The following is a 20,088-nucleotide window of genomic DNA, read 5'->3' as shown; positions in this document are numbered from 1 at the left end:
ATGGCCGTTGCAGGCACTCTTCAAATAACAGCGACATTTACGAGCGTCCTACGTGTCAGCTTTTGCCGCACTAATGTCACTTTCTGTCCCCACCTCGTTGACTTCACGCGCCCCTTTCCTACGCGCGTCTACTTTCTCCATCTGCCAAATTATCTTAGTACCTGCACCCTGGGTCCCCCCATTTTATCTTTCACCCTCCCTATTCTTCTCCTTCAATTCATCTTATCAATGATGTTGTTTACATGCAGTAGTATTTCTATTTCCCACACCTTCTGAACGGACACAGCAATTAGAGCTTTTAACAAGCTAAACAACACTCATATTAATAAATTCCATATAATTTTAGATGCTAATTTCAAACAAGTATAACCAAATGCAGTTTTTATAAGAAATTGACAACAAAATAAATGGGCAGTTAAAAAAGAATAGAAAAAATTGGATCAAAATGAAGTCATTTTTTTACAATTTTGTAATTTATGAAAAATTGATATAATATATATTTTTTTTGAGACTGGGAAGGGAAGAGGGTTGATGCATTAGGGTCCTAGTCTAGTCCTATTTTTCCTTTTCCAAATTTAGGACATGTTAACATGGACACTAGCAGTCTTGAAGGATTTACATATAGGACAAATGTGGAGTGTAGACCCACACACAGTACACAAACACAGGTGCCGGCACGGCAAAATCAGCACGCACGACTCTTCTTTCCCACAGTTCCTGCACAACCTCCCACTACTCTCACCAATCATCATTTTTTCACAACCACCGTCCTCCTTATCCTTCACCCCTGCGCACCCTGCTGCTACCGTCCGCCACTCAACCTCTTTCTCCCCTTCACCGTCCTCGTCGGTGCTCCCGCAGCAAGACTGAGCGTCGTCCATCAAGGCGGCGGTGCCGTCGTCCACCATTCCGCGCTGCGCCAACACCTGTTCCAGATTACACCGCAGAGCATTCGCCGTGGCTTCGTTCGTTTGAGCCAAGTCACGCCAAATCTGATTCTCCATGCACAGAGACTTCACTCTCTCTTCCAACGCCCAATTAAGTTTCCCGATTTTCTCTATCTCCTCCTCCTTCGCCTTCAGCTTCTTCATCACGCCTACCTCAATCGCCTCGATTACTCTCCTCGCTTGCCTCTTCCGCTTCTGATCAATCTCTATTCTCACCTTCTCCATCTGAACACATCACAAAATCAGAACCTCGAATTCAAACATAACAGATACTCGAATTCAAACAGAAACAGATTAATGAAATCACGACACAAAGAAATGAAACTTACGCGTTGCATGATTAAATGCTCGATGTCAAGTTGCTGCTGTTGGATCTGAAGAGAAACGTCTTGGCCGAGAAACGAGAAGGAATCGTTGTAGCTGTAATTTTCTCTGGAACGCTTTCTGGACATGGGAGGAACAACAGCGCTGTTGCTGTTGTTGTAGGTCAAACCGCTTTCAGATTTGACAGCGTTTCCGAGCGAATTGTACACCGACGAAGGAAGCACCGGTTCCGTGAGGGCACCGGATGACGGCAAAAACGAAGAATAACCAATCTGTTGCGCGTTATACATGTTGATATTCGCATCCACAGAATTCGTCAATTGGCTGCAGAACCGCATAAAAAAAAACCGTAAATGAAGACCTCAAGCGAGCGCAGAAAAGAATGAAAAAAAATAAAATGCTGAGAAAGGCAAGAAGAAGAAGATAAATGGATATATACCGGTTGGTCAGGAGTTGAGAGGGGAAGAGATTGAGATGGCGTGCCTCAACGGCCATGAAGATAGTATAGTATATCTGAGATTGATGTGGTTTGAGTGTTGTATTGTATTGTGTTTTCTCTTGAGTGTGCGATGATGGCGTGATTGCTCTTATTGGGAATGGTTTGGGAGAAGAGGGAGAAGAGGAAGGAAGAAAAATAGAACCAGTGCATGCAAATAGATGTGGCAAGGCTGGATGGTGGGGTTTATTCGGGGTTTCCTCGGTCCACATTATTAATCACTATATTTATTATTATTATTATTTATTAAATGTGACCAAACGTTAGACCAATAAATTATATATTTAGAAAATTAGAAAAAGGAGAAAAAAAAAAAGAGTAAAGATAGTGTTTGTTTGTTCAATTGCTCCACTGAGAGAGATCTTTTTGTCTATATAATATAATCCGGAGCAGCTACACCAGATAGGCAGATAGAGATATTTGATGTGGCGATTTTCTAATTTTATTATTTGCCGGTAATTAAATTGAATGGTGGTAAAAATGAAAAGTGCCAGGTAAGAGCTGCCGACTAGACGGTGCCACGTAGGTTTAATTGTTTTTTTAATTATGTTGGTGGAAGGAAGAACAACAAGGTGATGGTGGTGGGGTCGGGGAGACACGTGTGTGGCAGGGTTGTGGGGGAACAACGGAAGCGGGCACGTGTGAGGTGCCAGCGTGGAAGAGGGCGTGGGACCCGGGGTAGAGAGCATAGGGGTACGGTGTACCCGGTGGAAGGGGAAGGGCTTTTTGGCAGTTTCCTTTGCTTTTTCTAAGGAAAATGGTTCTTGTTTGTTTGGTTCGTTGAGTCATGGTGGTGGCATTGGAAACGTTGCTTCTCTTGTGTTGTGTTGTGTTATGTGTGCCCTTCCACCGTTCTCCGCCACGTGTCCCTTCTTTCTGGGTGTGTTATGGTCCACACCCTTGGCGTCATCCGCAAGATCACAGCCCTTCAAACTTTCCGTTACCCTTCAAAGCATTCATTTATTATCCCTTTCTATATTCCTATTAATCAACTTCCAAAGATTGCTTATTTGTTATTATAATTAATTAACTAATTAATTAATTAAGTCATGTTAATTTCATAAATGTACATTATATTTCTCAAACATGATTTTCTCTTATCGTTAAAATATTCAACACTGTTAATTTACCAAATTATAGATGTTTAAAACTAATTATTTACGAGTTATAGTAACAAATTACTTGAATTGAATTGTTCACATTGAAAATAGTGTATGTGTATTAATATCACATAGTTTGTTCAGATAAAATTATTAGTTGTGCCTGCACGTGAGTGTGGTTTTAGATATAACCAATATTTGAATAAAGTCAATTCATCTAATTGAATACATTTTTTTATTCTGTGTATTTTATGTGTAAGTTACGGGAGTTTAAATATTTTATAACTTGAAAAAACAAGTATAAAATATTTTTAATTCTAAATAAAATAAATATTTTTCTTTTCAAGTTGTATTTTTATTTTCCTTAATGCATGTTTTTATTGTCGATAATTACTTTTCCTATATTTGTTTTTTTCCATTCAAACAGTCCAAGATTTGTGTCTTCATCAATTGAGTTATTCCAGAGTCTGGATTATTTCAAATAAAAAACAAAAATAAACATGTCATTTATTTGGCGCATATTTCTGTAATATTTTTATTTATGGCTTATCTTTCTCTCCTATTGAACGGAATCTTTTTCTCTCTCTTCATATTAAACTTTTTTTCTCATCTTTCATACTTAAAAATATGTATTAAAATAAAAATAAAAGGTATATTTATTACAAGGATCAAATTAATTTCATTAATTTTTTAACGTAATCTTTATATTTTGTTTTGTTTTTTTCATATTCTCTCCGTTTATTTTGAGTGGAATTTATTTTTTTATTTTTTTAAAAACAAATATAATAAATTATTTTATTTCAAAAGAATATATATATATATATATATATATATATATATATAAAATAAACAGTGATAAAATTCTTTCAAAATTCGAAGCGTTAAAAGAAAGAGTAATTAATCTCTCTCTCATTTGTTATTCTAATATAGTTCTAAATCATTTACGCATAAAATAACTATAAATAACGTCAAAATTACCTAATGGTTATAAAAATATTTTTTATTGCTTCTTAACTTAATTTTTATCTCTAGCTTTATTTATACGCTTTATTATTAATTAGTTTATCTTCATTTATAACTCTAAATCTATTTCTATCATAACTATTCTATCTTCATTTACTACTCTAACATTAATCAGGGAGCATATGCATAAAAGAAAAAAAAAGGTATAATTATATCTGATAACATTAAATTCTAAGAGAATTATAATTAGAAGAAAACAAATTTTTTTTTCTGAAATAAACAATTAAGAAGATAATGAAGAAATGCTTCCAAAGAGACTTTTATTTGAAATTGGATCTAGAACCTTTATCTTCCTAACCTTGAATCTGGACGTAGAACTTCTGTCTAAAAATTTCAACCAAAGAAATTATAAACAATTTGACATTTATTTTCATATATTCTATCTCTTTTAATTTTGTTGGTTCAAATTTGTGATACGTCTGCATTATAAATGCGACAAAATTTCAAAGCTTTTTTTATCCAAAGAAATAAATAATGCATTGAACGTGGACGAGATATTTTGATGGACCTCAAAAATGGGACAAAATTCTAAAATCAAAGTGATAATACATGTTTTTGGTATATGAAAAGGGAAAAGAAGAGGGCATGCATTAACTACTAATAATTAATGTTGAACTTTTGTGAGGATATCAAATTTGTCATGTGGTCGACTTTAACTTTTTTACTTTTTTGAATGCGTAGGTTTTCTTCCATTGAAATTTCCTTCAAACTCTAGTTTCTAGTAAAGTCTAATTAATTCAAGATTATCATGCTTTGATTTATAATGCATTTTATGAATCTAACACTTTGTCCACACATGCTCCTATTCATGGCAACAATTTCGAAGTTGTGGATAGACATGGATGTGTTGAGTCCATTATTGTTTAGCTATCTTCCATACGTTGTCACTTTTTCATGAAAGTTTCCTAACATCATATGTAGTCACCTTCACCACCTATTATGTCTCTTTAAGCCATTAATATATTAGTAAAATATGTATTCCTTGTTAATTGTACATTGAAATTTAAACATTTATGATAATATTTGGATGTTAGAGAAAAAAAAAACTTGAAAGTAAGTTGGGCTAGAATTGACATATACATTCTATGATTGCATTTACAATTTGAATAAACTTAGTTGTTAAGGTTTAACTCATAAAGGAAAAGAACAACTTACACAACTTTTATGTTCAACTTACATACCATTATATTATTTTTTATGGTTTAAAAAAGTTATCATACAAATTAATTGAAAATGAAAAAGAATATAAAACTTTTCTTTCTCATCACTTGGTCAATATCATCAAAGAGACATGGAGATGTAGTTTCTCTAAAATAATTTATCTTCATATGCTTTTATTATGATTATTATTTGTTATCATGAGTGGCATAAGGGTCAAGGAGAAACTGATTATATTCAATTTACTACATAATGATCTCAAACACAATAAAAGCATACGATGTTGTTGTAGAATTTTTTGTGTGTGACATGTTCTTTACTTTAGACATTTTATAATTCTTTACATATTCAAACCTTGGACATGCTAGCTTGCTTTTAGGAGACAAAAAAATAAAATAAAAAAATAAATAATGAATCTCTTCTGCAAGTGCAAGGAAGAAGCATCCCCAAAATTTTATTCCCAAATATTAACCGATCCATTAAGAAAACAGTGATACCTTAATATCAATTCGATCTACTTAAAACCTAAAAAGTTATTATTTTATTATAATATAATATTTTAATTAAAAAAAACGGTTATAAAATAATTGTTTTTTCCTATTAGAGTATAAACAAACTTTATTCATACAAAAATTACAAAGACAAATGAAACCAATGACAGTGCCAACTATATAGATTCCCCAAGGTGATTTAGTTTTACACGTAATTTTTAGTATGATTTGCATTAATTAAATAGATAATTAAGTTAAGGATAAAATATGTTTTAGCATCATTTCTCCTTTTTTAGTTTAGATAGTTTTAATTTTTTTTTAAAGAGACTGCAATCATTAATTAAAAGTGATAAAACATGCATCTAATCATGTTATGTCGTGCATTACCTTAAAATAAAAGCCTAATTTTACATGATTTCATTGTTAAATATAATTAAAGTGAAGTTAAATATTCGAAAAATTAAAAGGATATTTAAACCTAATAACCTTATTTTAAAGCAAAAGCAAGCTGCAAAAGGCAAGCATGCCGTACAGACAGAGAAACAATGCATTGTTCATATATGGCAAATTGGGGTTTCTTTTTTATAGTTCTCGATATTCCCTATTCCTCAACCTTGGATTAGAAAATGTGCACAAAAAAGAGATAGGGACATGAATTTGGTTATATTATTATTATGAATAATGGAAATGAATGGGACGTGATGATGAAGTAACATGAATTATTACATCAAGATCTTGGTAGAAAAAAAAAGGAATTATTATTGCATATGGAGGCCCATCTTTTTCCATGACTCAAAGTGATGAAAATTATAACTTTTTTCTTTTTAACTTTGTTTTTTTTTTATCCTTGGAGTGTGTATGGTTATGGTATGGCCCTAGGGCATTAATAAGACGGAAAGTAATAAGAGAACATTGAATTTAACCCAACTAATTAACCAAAGAATTTTGAGGTTTAAACAAATGGCAACCTTATCAAGTTTCTTGAAAAAGTGAGATGAATTAGACAGAAAAAGAATCCCTTGCAAGATGAGTAGATGAGAAGTAGCTGCTAGATTGATTCCACCTTGTCAACTCCCTTCACAAAATTTCTCTTTCATTGTACCTCCATTATTGCACACATATATACTCCCAACCACATTGACCCTACTTGATTTTAACCACCATGGAGATGAATATGAAAAGGGAGAAAAAAAAGAAGAGAAAGTAATCAAAAGTTGGGGAAGAAAAAAGAGGGGTCACAAAACAACTACATTTTGATTAGTAATTGCTACTTTAGTGGAGGATGGTGGATAATACAAGGAGGTATATCATGTGTGTTTGTGCTTGCCCTTCTTTCAAGGGAAAATAGTTTGCATCTTGACTTGTGAAAATGGTTTCTTTAATATGGATCCTTTTTCCCCTTTTTCTCCTTTTTTTCTCCATTCAACCTAAAGTTTTTTATATTCTAACATGTGATCTCCATCCCCTCTTAATTCCAATTCTTGTTGCATGCATTGAGAGAATCTCTTACTTTCTCTCTCCATGCCTTTGGTTTTCTTTATTTGGGAATCTCATTTATCACCTCCACAATACAAGCATATAAAACTGATCTTTAAACATGTCAAGCCTCCATCTCTCACTTTCTCTCTGTCAGTCAGTGTGAGAGAGAGAGAGAGGAAGAAAAAAACAAAGGTTGATAATTAATGAGGGAGGATCTTCTGCATGAGAAAGTGGAACTGAGAAAGAACACTTTCTTTCTCTTTCATTTTGTATATTTTGTGATGCTAAACAAAATGATTAAGAATATTGAATGAGTGATGTTTGTTATAAGTTGTAAAGTATATGGTGTATGTGTATGAAACTTGAGGAATGGTTTTTGCTGAAATGTGTGTGTGTGTTGAGCTATCATTATATCTTGTATTGGAAACATACCTTACTTGTGCCCAGGATTGTTGAAAGAGGGTAGCTTTATATCTATCTATGGCTACCAAAAAAATTTGACCGTTAGGTTGGAAGGAGTGAACTTCAGAGAAATAGCATGCACTCATCTTTGTGTGTGGACCCCCTTTTAACCAAAGTTGCAGTACTTGATTCTTTTCCTATCTTTACTTACAAAATAGTACACAATTGTTTAATAAACCTTTCACTTAGACACTGCATGCTTGTTTTAGTTTCTGTCAAGTTCTGAATAGCAGTAGTAATCTGATAAAAACAAAAACTTATAACCCCCCACCACCAGTGGAAGCATTATCAATTTTTTAGCTGTAAAAACCAAACCAAACATGTGACATTTTATTCATATTTTAACTCTATGATCCTCCTCTCTTCCATCTCTAGCACTTCCCTTTTCAGAGCAGCATGTAACTTCACTATCAGAATTCAATTCCCATGAAATGAAAAACTACCAAAATTGAATAATGGCGATGTGTCAATGAAAGTGAAAGTGAGAGATTTTGGGAAATGAGACTTAGCATGGTCAATGTGAATATATATATATGAATGTACTTGGCCAAATCTCTTCCATCAAACTGAACAATACATTTCCCAACACAGGATCTAATTTTCTTCATGTATTTATTTAGTTTTTGTCAGGCTTCATAATTCCATGTGCATTAATGTGATTCTCCTTGACACAAAAGGACAGGTCATTTCACATTTATTTTTCAGCTCTCAAACATTGTATTCAAGAAAATGTGCTTATTCTAGAGGAACCATATTTGCTGGTGAGGATTATGAGTTTGCAGTTGCAATTAGGGGAAAGAGGGTGTTGTCTGTGTTATTTCTTGACCAGTCTTTAACAGTGAGGTTTCACTACATTTATTGTCTAATTTGCTTTTGGGGTTGGCTTGGGAAAACACACCCTTTAATAACACTGATCATTGCAAAGAGAGAGTCTCTTGCACAACTCAAAAATGATTTCGATTGGTGAGGAGGAGGGAGGATCAATGGTGCAACCATGTGAGAAGAAATAAAAGTTTCAACCAACATGTTGTTGTTAGCATGGTAGGTAAGACTTGATCAGATCTTTGATAAAGAAGCTTTAATTTAGATTTGTCGTGCAAGTTCTAGTGGAAATTGATTAAATAACTACAATAAGTGGAATTCAAATTTAGGTGGGGTTGTCAATGTTTTTCTTAATACTATTTATTGATTCCAAAAAATGGAGTTTTATTTTGATAATATATAAATAGAAAACTAAACCAAAAGTTAAGTGAAAAATATCAAAATTAACATTCCATTTTAATGTAAATACTTTTAATACCATCTTCCAAAATTCTTATCATAAAATAAATAAACCATATATATCCATATTTGGTTTAATCACTACTAGAAGCCAAGTGTTAATCAAATCATGTATTTGTATAGATGCACATTAACACCTTTTTTTTCTTATATTTTTACTTCATTTGCTTTGTAATTGAAGGACAAGATTAGTAATGGTATATTGAAAAAAATTACAAATAATAATATATTTTATTTTATTTATAAGAGAAAAATGCTAAAGAAATAGCATAAGTAACAAAGGTTAACTTTGAAAACTAAAATTCAAAAATTTTCTTCTTTCTATATTATTTAAATCAAAATTTAAAACTTTTTATACTCTCTTTTTTTGTCATCGTATCAAACAAATACCAAGAGCTGTAAAACTCTCCCAACCAAGTCTTAATTAAACTTCATTTTGTTTTGCATATATAAAAAATAATTTATATTATAATTTAATATCATATTAGTATGCTTTATAAATTTATTAATTTTGATAATAAAATTAAATTTAAAATCAATACTTCATTAAGCATATAATCACTTTTAAAAAAAATAGATGCTGGAAAAAATAAAAATAAAAAATAAAAATACAAAAGTAAGGAAATTACCATTTAAATTTAAAAATCCAACCAAACCAAACTTCTACTAATTAGATCTATCAATTTTATTAGAGACAATGATATTTCGAAGAGAAAAAACAGAGAATGGAAGTACACTTAAAATAGGGGTGGTGCAAATAAAAAGTGGAAAATTACTTCCTGCACCGGATAAATTTTGAACCAGCATCTGATGGTCACATGAAACTACAAAACTGCCCTTAAGTAAGATGGAGTGTCGATAAAAATATATTATGGATTTTCTTTTTCAGAACATGTTTTTTGGATTTCTAGAACATCTTTATAGTATCTGAAATATATTTTTTGGAATACATTTCCAAATTTTATTTTTTGGATTTATTTTTTTTAAAATGTATTTTTTTTTAAATTGCTTTTCCATAATGAGATTTTGATTTTTTAATTTATTTTTAGAACATAAAAAAATTATTTAAGATTTACTTTTATGGACGTGCATTTTTTTAATTCTTGATTTTCAATTTTGGAATAAAGGACAATTTAAAAAATTCCAAAGTACATTGGGGTGTATATCACAATTTATAAGGTGTGCATATCACAATTTATAGGGTGCTGGAAGAATTTGCCTAAAAGTGTCCTTAACCTTTTTAATTTTGGGCTCCTTAGCCTTTTTAATTTTGGGCTCATTCTCATTTTGATATGGACATGCTTATACTCTTTCTAGGACCGTTTCTTCCTGCACCTCCATATATTATTCTCTCACCTCCATAAATTTTCGTATTTCTAAAAATACCCCTCTATAATATTTCGGATTACGTAATTCAGAAGTCTTTTTTCAAATTCATAATTAGCTTTTGGATTACATAATCTGGAAAGTCTTTTTTCAAATGCATAATTAATTTCCAAATTATGTATGTTAAATCCACTCTAATGGGAAAATAAAATAATTATATATGTTAGTATTAGTTAAACACACTTTATATACAAATATTAAAAATATGTAATAAAAAATAATAAAAGATAATTTGTTTCCCCTTTAAGATATATAAGAATAGACACTAAGCTTATATTTAATATTAAATAATTATAATACAGGATCAGTCTAGCCAATACAAAGTAAAATATAGAAACTGATAACATAAATAAAAAATAGTGAAAGCATATGATGAGTACATTTTTATTCACTCTCAGAGCATCTAATTTTAGCTTTTTAAACTATAATTGAGAGTAAAATTCATTGCTTTAGGTGAGATTAACATAATTGGATGAAACAGGATCATAATTAGAATCATTGCATAAATATGACCTTTAGATGTATTTTGCTCTCATCTTGATCTTGACCATTTGTAGAGATTCTGAACCTCATTAATGATAATGTAGATATATAATTACAATATGTTAAAGTCTAGAAAGTTTTGCTGAAGAAGAACTAGACAATCTCATCTGTCACACCCATTGATGGTCTCCTTAAAGGGTCTAAAGTTGGAAAAGTTGCTCTGAAGAGAAAGTTATGAAGTCGATTATCCTCTGAGATGATTTTGAAGATTTCCCAATGAAGAACTAGGCCCCTTTGAGATTGGAAAGTTTTATTATGGAATGATTAAACACTTCTTGTGTTTAAAGCCATTAGACATTTTTTCCGAAGCATCTTCTAATGAACGCTCCATTAAGGGAAAGGAATATATTGGTTAAGTGATTCTATTACATTTTCCGGAAGCAAAATTTGAATCCAATTCAATCTTATGCAAGGAGATTCTATCAAGTTATACAGTTAAATCTCATTTGCAAAACACGTAAAAAACAGAGCAAATATCAATCAAAGATATTATTCAAGTGAATCTTCTGTTGTATCTCTCACAGTAGAGCTACGCTTAATTATAACAATGCGTAAATCTAAATCAAATTTGGAAACAATACATTGAAAAGAGAAGCAAGAAAGAGATATGAAACTGATTGGGAAAAAGGATATCTGAATAATAAATTGAAATAGAGAAAGGAAACATTTGATAATTGTTAAACAATATCCTAAGACAGATTTTAAATTCGAATTTGTGCAAAGAAAAAGAAGATTATAAAAGAGACTTCATAAGAAGAACAAAAAAAAAGTTGGAAAGTCACAAACACACTCTATATAGTTTTATTTTTGTAATTTTCTTGTTTTCGTCATTCGCATGGAAGGTTAAATCTTTTAGGCGATTCCCTTGTGATTTCCCATTGAATTCTAAGGTTCTATTCAATAAGTTTTTGTTATTCATTTTTTCATAACAAATTATGTTTTATTGTTGATCTTTTTAAAATTGAGTTTTTCAATCTTTCACGTGTAACTCATGTACATGATCATCTATCTATCAAATATGTGTTGAGATAGACAAATGCATATTGTTTGTTGATTTTTGTTGTGTTGTAAATGTTGGTTTTGTCACTAATGCAACCATAACAATTTTTCATATACAAGTTGTTGAAATTTTTGAACCACCACCATCCAATGTCCAACCAACACTGAGAGAGCTGGAATCACTCTTAACAATTGATTTCAGTACTCAAAACGCTTGTGATTTTAGTTGTGATCCTTGTACATTTGAGACATGTGATAAGATAAATTAGTTTCTAACTATTCATTATGATGATATTGGATATGACATTGCTATACAGGTTGAGTCAATTAAAAAAGAATGTGAATTAATCATAACTGACTATGACTTAGTTTCTATTATGAAACTAATGCCACAAGTGGAAGATCAAACACTATCAATCATTTATGTAGACGATGGCACAATAGAAGAGGATAACATTGTTTGTCCCTCCTTAAAGTTTCGTAGATGACCTCTAGCACAATCACTACCACTTTCTAAGGTAAAACCCACAACGTACATTATACTTCTCCTTCCATCGTGTACACCAACTAGACCATCTATCATAGTTGGAATGTCTACCAGTGCCATACCCCAAACTTCTACCCAACATACATAACCTCTACCTTCACCTAAAGATAACCACCTCGCCTTAACCTCATTACATTCATATTTACACTCGTCACCACTATTAGACGATTACTTGTTAAACTCAGTAGGTGATACCAATAAACTGTTTAAGCATCCTTAATTTACCCTTATACCACCTTGACTTAGACCTTACCACTTCATATGCCCTGTGAACAACCTCAGCTCCCACCTACTGCTCAAGGTTCCATCATAGCATATGTTTTTCATAGTCCACCAATGTTCTATATGCCTTAGACAAACCTTCTTGGTGACACCATATTTGCACCACAATGGACCAAGGACCCCATCTTTTATTATAGAGGGGGTGGTTGATTAGCTACAACTTCCAATGCCCTAAAGCCTTATTAAGGAGTCTTTCTTTCTCACTCTTTTATTAATTATCTTGTCATTTTAGTTGATTATTATTACTTTGAGGATAATGTGCAATTTAAGTGTGGAAGAGGAGAATTATAGTCTTAGAAACTATTTTACTTTAGTTTTAGTTTTGCTAAATGACTTTTTGATTACATAATAATTTTTTTTTTGCATCTCTTCATTGGATTTCCAGGGGTGTCTAGTAGTTGGAAATTTCATAATTCTTGAAAATCTGAGTTTCTTGATTTGTGTTGTTTAGATTTCTTTAAAATTGATGAATAAGTTGGTTATGAAAATTTTGTGTTGAATCTTTTGTGATAGACTATCCCTAGTGGGATTTTGAGCTTTGCTAATAGATCGTCTGATGGTTTGCCTCTTAAACCGTGTAATGCTCTTTTTAATGTGTTTTTAGTCATGTTTACTTTTACTCTAAAACTAGTTTGATTCTTTGTTTTGAAACTGTGTTTTACATGCATTGATTGATATGATTGATGCATCCTTTGTTCAATTTAACCCACTAGCCATAACCTTCATGATAATCTATTTGTTAACCCTTTGATCCTATAGCTTATTGCACACCTGAAACTCATTAGTGGGAGTACAAATATAGGTGTGATGAATTTATTTTGTACTATAGAGCTAAGACCACTTGTAGACCTTTTCATTTAGAATGAGTTAGGTGTTAGTCTTTGATAGGAGATACTCATAACAAGTATTTCACAAGGCTTCTATTTGATATTCTATATTTGTATTCATTTCAGTTTAGGTCTACATGTTGATTCTAAGTGTTTTGAAATAACTTACATAGATTTATTGATTTTGATGATATATTTGTTTTATGATTGATTATGTATATTGATCTTGGTAGGGTTAGCCTAGCTTTATGCATTCTTTATACGATTTACCATTTTAAGTGTTTAAAATGTCTCTAAATCTCAATTCGAGCTCTAAGTTTGTATTCGAGCTCATTCATCTTACTAAATTTGATTGTGTACTGCTAGGAGCCGAATGGTCCCAGAACGTATCGATACTTGATACCGACTGAACAACATGAAAGTGAACATATTACTTAAATCGCATATTAACATTAATTAAACCGTACGAAAATTAGGAAATACGAAGATTAATTGTGACACGGGCCTTAATCTAGGCCCAATAGTAAAGGGGTCCATCAGATACTATGAATAGACACAACAACCTAGGGAAAGGTATGACATTATTATAACATTAATTGCACCCGAATACTGAATACTCACTTGAGTGTCGGAGAAGCTTTTGCCATTATACTAAGTACTGGAGAAAATGACATTGCAAGTCCACGAGACACTTTTGTTAGTGTTTAAAATGTCTTTAAATCTTTTCAAAAATATATATATTATTTGTATTATTTCAAAAATAATTGTACCATGTCTTTCCAAATATATATTCGTTCTAGCTCTAAGTTTGTATTCAAGCTCATTCATCTTACTCAATTTAATTGTGTACTGCTACGTGCTGAATGGTCTTAAGACGTATCAATACCCAGTACCAAATGAACAACATGGAGGTGAAAGTATTAATTAAAATGCATATTAACATTAATTACACCATACGGAAATTGCGTGAAAATATTTTTATAAATTCTTATAGTTGGATCACAATATATTTTTTTACATTGTTAATACGTAATAATAAAATTAATTACTTTTTCATATAAAAGTCCTTTAGTTTTTATATTTACACTTTTTTAATTTCCATAATTTTATTTTACTTTCATATAAGTAAGGAATATGAACATCAATCTACTAAAAGTATAAAAATTATTATTTTAAAGATAAAAGTATGGCAAACAACAATTAACATATATAAAATGAAATATATAAATCAATTAAAAAAAATCATTAAATAACAACTCCTAAGTATCAAACTATTAATGAGGGAAAACCACATGATCCAAAGTTTAGGTCAACTTTGTGGGTGGCTGGGATTAGTTACACTACCCAATCCATATTTTTCCAGAAAAAAGCTGCTGAACAGGAAGCATCTAGACTTGCTTTGGAAATTATCCTTGGGAAGACCAGAGATGAAGGACTTTTGATGTACAAAATCGTTTGCAAGAGTTTCCGACAAGGTTAGACTTTGCAATTCCTGTATATCAAATTGTTAATGAGGGACAACCACATGATTCAAAGTTTAGGTCAATTGTCTGGTTGGCTAGGATTAGTTACACTTCTCAATCCACATTTCCCTAGAAAAAAGTTGTTGAAATGGAAGCATCTAGACTTGCTCATGGAATTATCCTTCATAAGACCACAAATGAACAACCTTTGATGTACAAAAATTGTTTGCATGACGGCAAGGTCATACTTTGCGATACCTGTATATCAAACTGTTAATGAGGGAAAACCACATGATCTAAAGTTTAGGTCAATTGTGTGGTGGCTGAAATTAGTTACACTTCCCAATCCACATTTCCACAGAAAAAAAGTTGTTGAATAGGAAACCTCTAGACTTGCTCTGGAAATTATCCTTGGGAAGACCAGAGATGAAGTACCTTTTATGTAAATTAATCGTTTGCAAGAGTTTACGATAAGGTTAGACTTTGCAATTATTGTGTATCAATCTATTAAGAAGGGACAATCACATGATCCAAAGCTTAGGTCAACTATGTGGGTGGCTGGGATTAGTTACACTTCCCAATCCCCATTTCCCCAAAAAAAAGCTTCTGAACAAGAAGCATGTAAACTTGCTTTCGAAATTATCCTTGGGAAGACCAGAGATGAAGGACTTTTGACGTACAAAAATCGTTTGCAAGAATTTACAACAAGGTCAGACTTTGCAATTCCTGTATATCAAATTGTTAATGACAGACAAGCACATGATCCAAAGTTTAGGGCAACTGTGTGGGTGACTGGAATAGATATACTTCCCCATCTACATTTCCCCATATAAAAGCTGCTAAACAGGAAGCCTCTAAACTTGCTATGGAAACATTCCTTGCGAAGACTAGAGATGAAGGACCTTTGATGTACAAAAATCGTTTGCAAGAGTTTACAAAAAGGTCAGGCTTTGCAATTCTAGTGTATCAAACTGTTAACGACAGACAAACACATGATCCAAAGTTTAGGGCAACTGTGTGGGTGGCTGAAATTAGTTACACTTCCCAATCCACATTTCCTAAAAAAGAACTGTTGAACATGAAGCATCTGGACTTGCTCCAGAAATTAGCCTTGGGGAGACCATAAATGAAGGACCTTTGATGTAGAAAAATCGTTTGCAAGAGTTTACGAAAAGGTCAAGCTTTGCAATTCCTGTATATCAAACGGTTAATGACGGACAACCACATGATCAAAAGTTTAGGGCAACTGTGTGGGTGGCTGGAATTAGTTACACTTCCCAATCCACATTTCTTCATAAAAAAACTGTTGAAAAGGAAGCATCTAGACTTGCTCTTGAAATTATACTTGGGAAGACCAGAGATGAAGAACCTTTGATGTACAAAAATCGTTTGCAATAGTTTATGACAAGGTCAGACTTTGGAATTCCTATGTATTAATCTATTAATAAGGGACAACCACATCATCTAAAGTTAAGGTCAACTGTGTGGGTGGCCGGTATTAGTTATACTTCCCAATCCACATTTCCCCAGAAAAAAGTTGTTGAATAGAAATCATCTTGATTTTCTCTTGAAATTATCCTTGGAAAAACTAGAGATAAATGACCTTTGATGTACAAAAATAATTTGCAAGAGTTTACGAAAGGGCCAGACTTTACAATTTATTTGTATCAAACTGTTAATGACGGACAACCACATGATCCAAAGTTTAGGGACACTGTGTGGGTGGCTGGAATTAGTTACATGTCCCAATCCACATTTTCCCAGAAAAAAGCTACTGAACAGGAAGCATCTGGACTTGCTTTGGAAATTTCCCTTGGAAAGACCAAAGATGAAGGACATTTGATGTACAAAAATCATTTGCAAAAGTTTACGACAAGGTCAGACTTTGCTATTCATGTGTATCAATATGTTAATAAGGAACAATCACATGACCCAAGGTTTAGGTCAACTGTATAGGTGGTTGGGATTAGTTACACTTCCTAAATCCACATCTCCCTAGAAAAAAAGCTACTGAAAAGGAAGCATCTAGATTTTCTCGTGAAATTATCCCTGGGAAGACCAAAGATGAACGAGATTTGATGTACAAAAATCATTTGCAACGTTTTACGACAAGGCCAGGCTTTGCAATTCCTGTGTATCAAACTGTTAATGAGGGAAAACCACATGATCTAAAGTTTAGGTTAATTGTGTGGGTGGATGGAATTACTTGCACTTCCCAATCCATATTACCCCAGAAAAAAAGCTGTTGAATATGAAGCCTTTATACTTGCTATGGAAATTATTCTTGCGAAGACCAAAGATGAAGGAACTTTAATGTACAAAAATTGTTTGGAAGAGTTTTCGACAACGTCAGGCTTTGTAATTTTTGTATATAAAATTGTTAATGAGAGACAACCACATGATCCAAAGTTTAGGTCAACTATGTGGGTGAAAAAATTAGTTACAATTTTGAATCCATAGTTCCCCATAAAAAAGATGCATAATAGGAAGCATCTTGACTTGCTCTTAAGTTATCCTAGGAAAGACCAAAGATGAAACACCTTTGATTCGTTTGAAAAAAGTTAACGACAAGGTCAGACTTTGCAATTCCTGTGTATCAATTTGTTAATAAGGGACGACCACATGATCCAAAATTTAGGTCAATTGTGCGTGTGGCACGAATTAGATATACTTCCCAATCCACATATCCCCTTAAAAAAGTTGCCAAAAAGGAAGCATCTAAACTTGCCTTGGAAATTATCTTTGGGAAGAACAGATATGAACGACCTTTGATGTACAAAAAAATGTTTGCAAGAGTTTATGACAAGGTCAAACTTTGCAATTCCTGTGTATCAAATTGTTAATGAGGAAAAACCACATGGTCCCAAAATTTAGGTCAACTATGTGGGTAGATGAGCTTAGTTACACTTCCTAATCACATTTCCACAAAAAAAAAAAAAAACTGGCAAAGAGGAAGTATCTAAACTTGCTCTAGAAATTATACTTGAGAAAAGCAGAGATGAAAACCTTTGATGTAGAAAATCATTTGCAAGAGTTTACGACAAGGTCAGACTTTGCAATTCCTTTATATCAAATTGTTAATGACGAACAACCGCATGATCCAAAGTTTAGGGAAACTGTGTGGGTGACTGGAATTAGTTACACTTCCCAATCAACATTTCCCTAAAAAAGCTGCTCAACAGGAAGCATTCGAACTTGCTTTAGAAATTATCATTGGTAAGACTAGATATGAAGGACCTTTGGTGTACAAAAATCGTTTGCAAGAGTTTACGATATTGTTAGGCTTTGCAATTCATGTGTATTAAACTGTTATTGGTGGATGGACAACCACATGATCCAACGTTTAAGGCAACTGTGTTGGTGGTTGGAATTAGTTATACTTCCAAATCTAAATTTCCCCATAAAAGAGTTGTTGAATAGGAAGCATTTGAACTTGCTCTAGAAATTATCCTTGGGAAGACCAGAGATGAAGGACCTTTAATGTACAAAAATAGTTTGCAAGAGTTTACGACAAGGTTAGGCTTTGTAATTCTTGTGTATCAAACTGTTAATGAGGGACAACCACATGATCCAAATTTTAGGTCATTTTTGTGGGTGACCGAAATTAGTTACACTTTTGAATCCATATTTCCCAACTAAAAAAGCTGTAGAACAGGAAGCATCCACACTTGCTCTTGAAATTATCCTTGGGAAGACCAAAGATGAAGGACTTTTGATGTACAAATATCATTTGCAAGATTTTACGACAAGGTTAGACTTTGCAATTCCTGTGTATCAATCTCTTAATAAGGGACAACCACATCATCTAATGTTTAGGTCAACTATGTGGGTGGCCGGAATTAATTACACTTACCAATCCACATTTGCCTTTAAAAAAATTGTTGAACATAAATCATCTTGATTTGCTTTGGAAATTATGTTGGGAAAACCAAAGATGAAGGACCTTTGATGTACAAAAATCGTTTTCAAGAGTTTACAAAAAGACCAAACTTTGCAATTTCTGTGTATTAAACTGTTAATGACGGACAACCACATGATCCCAAGTTTAGGGCAATTGTGTGGGTGGTTGGAATTAGTTACACGTCCCAATCCACATTTCCCCAGAAAAAAGCTACTGAATAGGAAGCATCTGGACTTGCGTTGGAAATTATCCTTGGGAAGACTAAAGATGAGGGACCTTTGATGTACAAAAATCGTTTCGAAGAGTTTACAACAAGGTTAGCTTTTTAATTCATGTGTATCAAACTGTGAATGAGGGATAACCTCATGATCCAAAGTTTAAGTCAACCATGTGGGTGACTGAAATTAGTAACACTTCCGAATCCATATTTCCCAAGAAAAAAGTTGCAGAATAGGAAGCATCCAAACTTGCTTTTGAAATTATCCTAAGGAAGACCACAGATGAATGATTTTTTATTTATAAAAATTGTTTACAAGAGTTTATAACAAGGTCAGGCTTTGCAGTTCCAGTTTATCAATCTCTTAATAAGGGACAACCACATGATCCCAAGTTTTGGTAAACCTTTTGGGTGGCTGGAATTAGTTACAACTCGCAATCCACATTTCCCCAGGAAAAAGTGCTCAATAGTAAGCATCTAGACTTGCTCTGGAAATTCTCCTTGGGAAGACCAAAGAAAAAGAAAATTTGATGTACAAAAATTGTTTGCAACAGTTCACAAGAAGGTAAGGCTTTGCAATTCCTGTGTATCAATCTGTTAATGAGGGAGAACCACATGAACCAAAGTTTAGGTCAACTGTGTGGGTCGTTGGGATTAGTTACGCTTCCCACTCCATATTTTCTCAGAAAAAACGTTACTGAAAAGGAAGCATCTAGACTTGCTCTGGATAGTATCCTTGGGAAGACCAGAGATTAACAACCTTTTATGTACAAAAATCGTTTGCAAGAGTTCACAACTAGGTCAGACTTTGCAATTCATGTGTATCTATCTATTAATGAGGGACAACCACATGATCCAAAGTTTAGGTCAATTGTGTGGGTGGTTGGGATTAGTTACACTTCCCAATACACATTTTCACAAAAAAAGGTGTTGAACGTGAAACATCTTGACTTGGTCTGAAAATATCCTTGGGAAGACCAGACTAGAGATGAAGGGCCTTTGATGTACAAAAATCGTTTGCAAGAGTTTACGGCAAGGTTAGGCTTTGCAATTTCAGTGTATAAAATTGTTAATGAGCGACAACCACATGATCTAAAGTTTAGATAAACTATGTGGGTGACTAGGATTACTTACATTTCCCAATCCACATTTCCACAAAAAA

At 32.8% G+C, this 20,088-nt stretch overlaps 1 protein-coding gene across 1 annotated transcript; it reads right to left on the bottom strand.

Annotated features, from left to right (window-relative positions):
* Nucleotides 1–435: 435 nt before the first annotated feature.
* Nucleotides 436–2,117, bottom strand: LOC137835059 (probable BOI-related E3 ubiquitin-protein ligase 3). The gene is made up of 3 exons (XM_068643396.1): nucleotides 1,711–2,117; nucleotides 1,277–1,595; nucleotides 436–1,172 (listed from the first exon to the last, which is right to left on the bottom strand). Exons 1-3 carry the CDS (start codon nucleotides 1,977–1,979, stop codon nucleotides 576–578), a joined length of 1,185 nt encoding a protein of 394 aa, XP_068499497.1. The 5' UTR covers nucleotides 1,980–2,117; the 3' UTR covers nucleotides 436–575.
* Between the last annotated feature and the right edge of the window lie 17,971 nt (nucleotides 2,118–20,088).

Source organism: Phaseolus vulgaris, chromosome 5, assembly GCF_000499845.2.
Source record: "Phaseolus vulgaris cultivar G19833 chromosome 5, P. vulgaris v2.0, whole genome shotgun sequence".
Classification (NCBI taxonomy): domain Eukaryota; kingdom Viridiplantae; phylum Streptophyta; class Magnoliopsida; order Fabales; family Fabaceae; genus Phaseolus; species Phaseolus vulgaris.
This window is presented reverse-complemented; position numbering and strand designations above follow the sequence as displayed.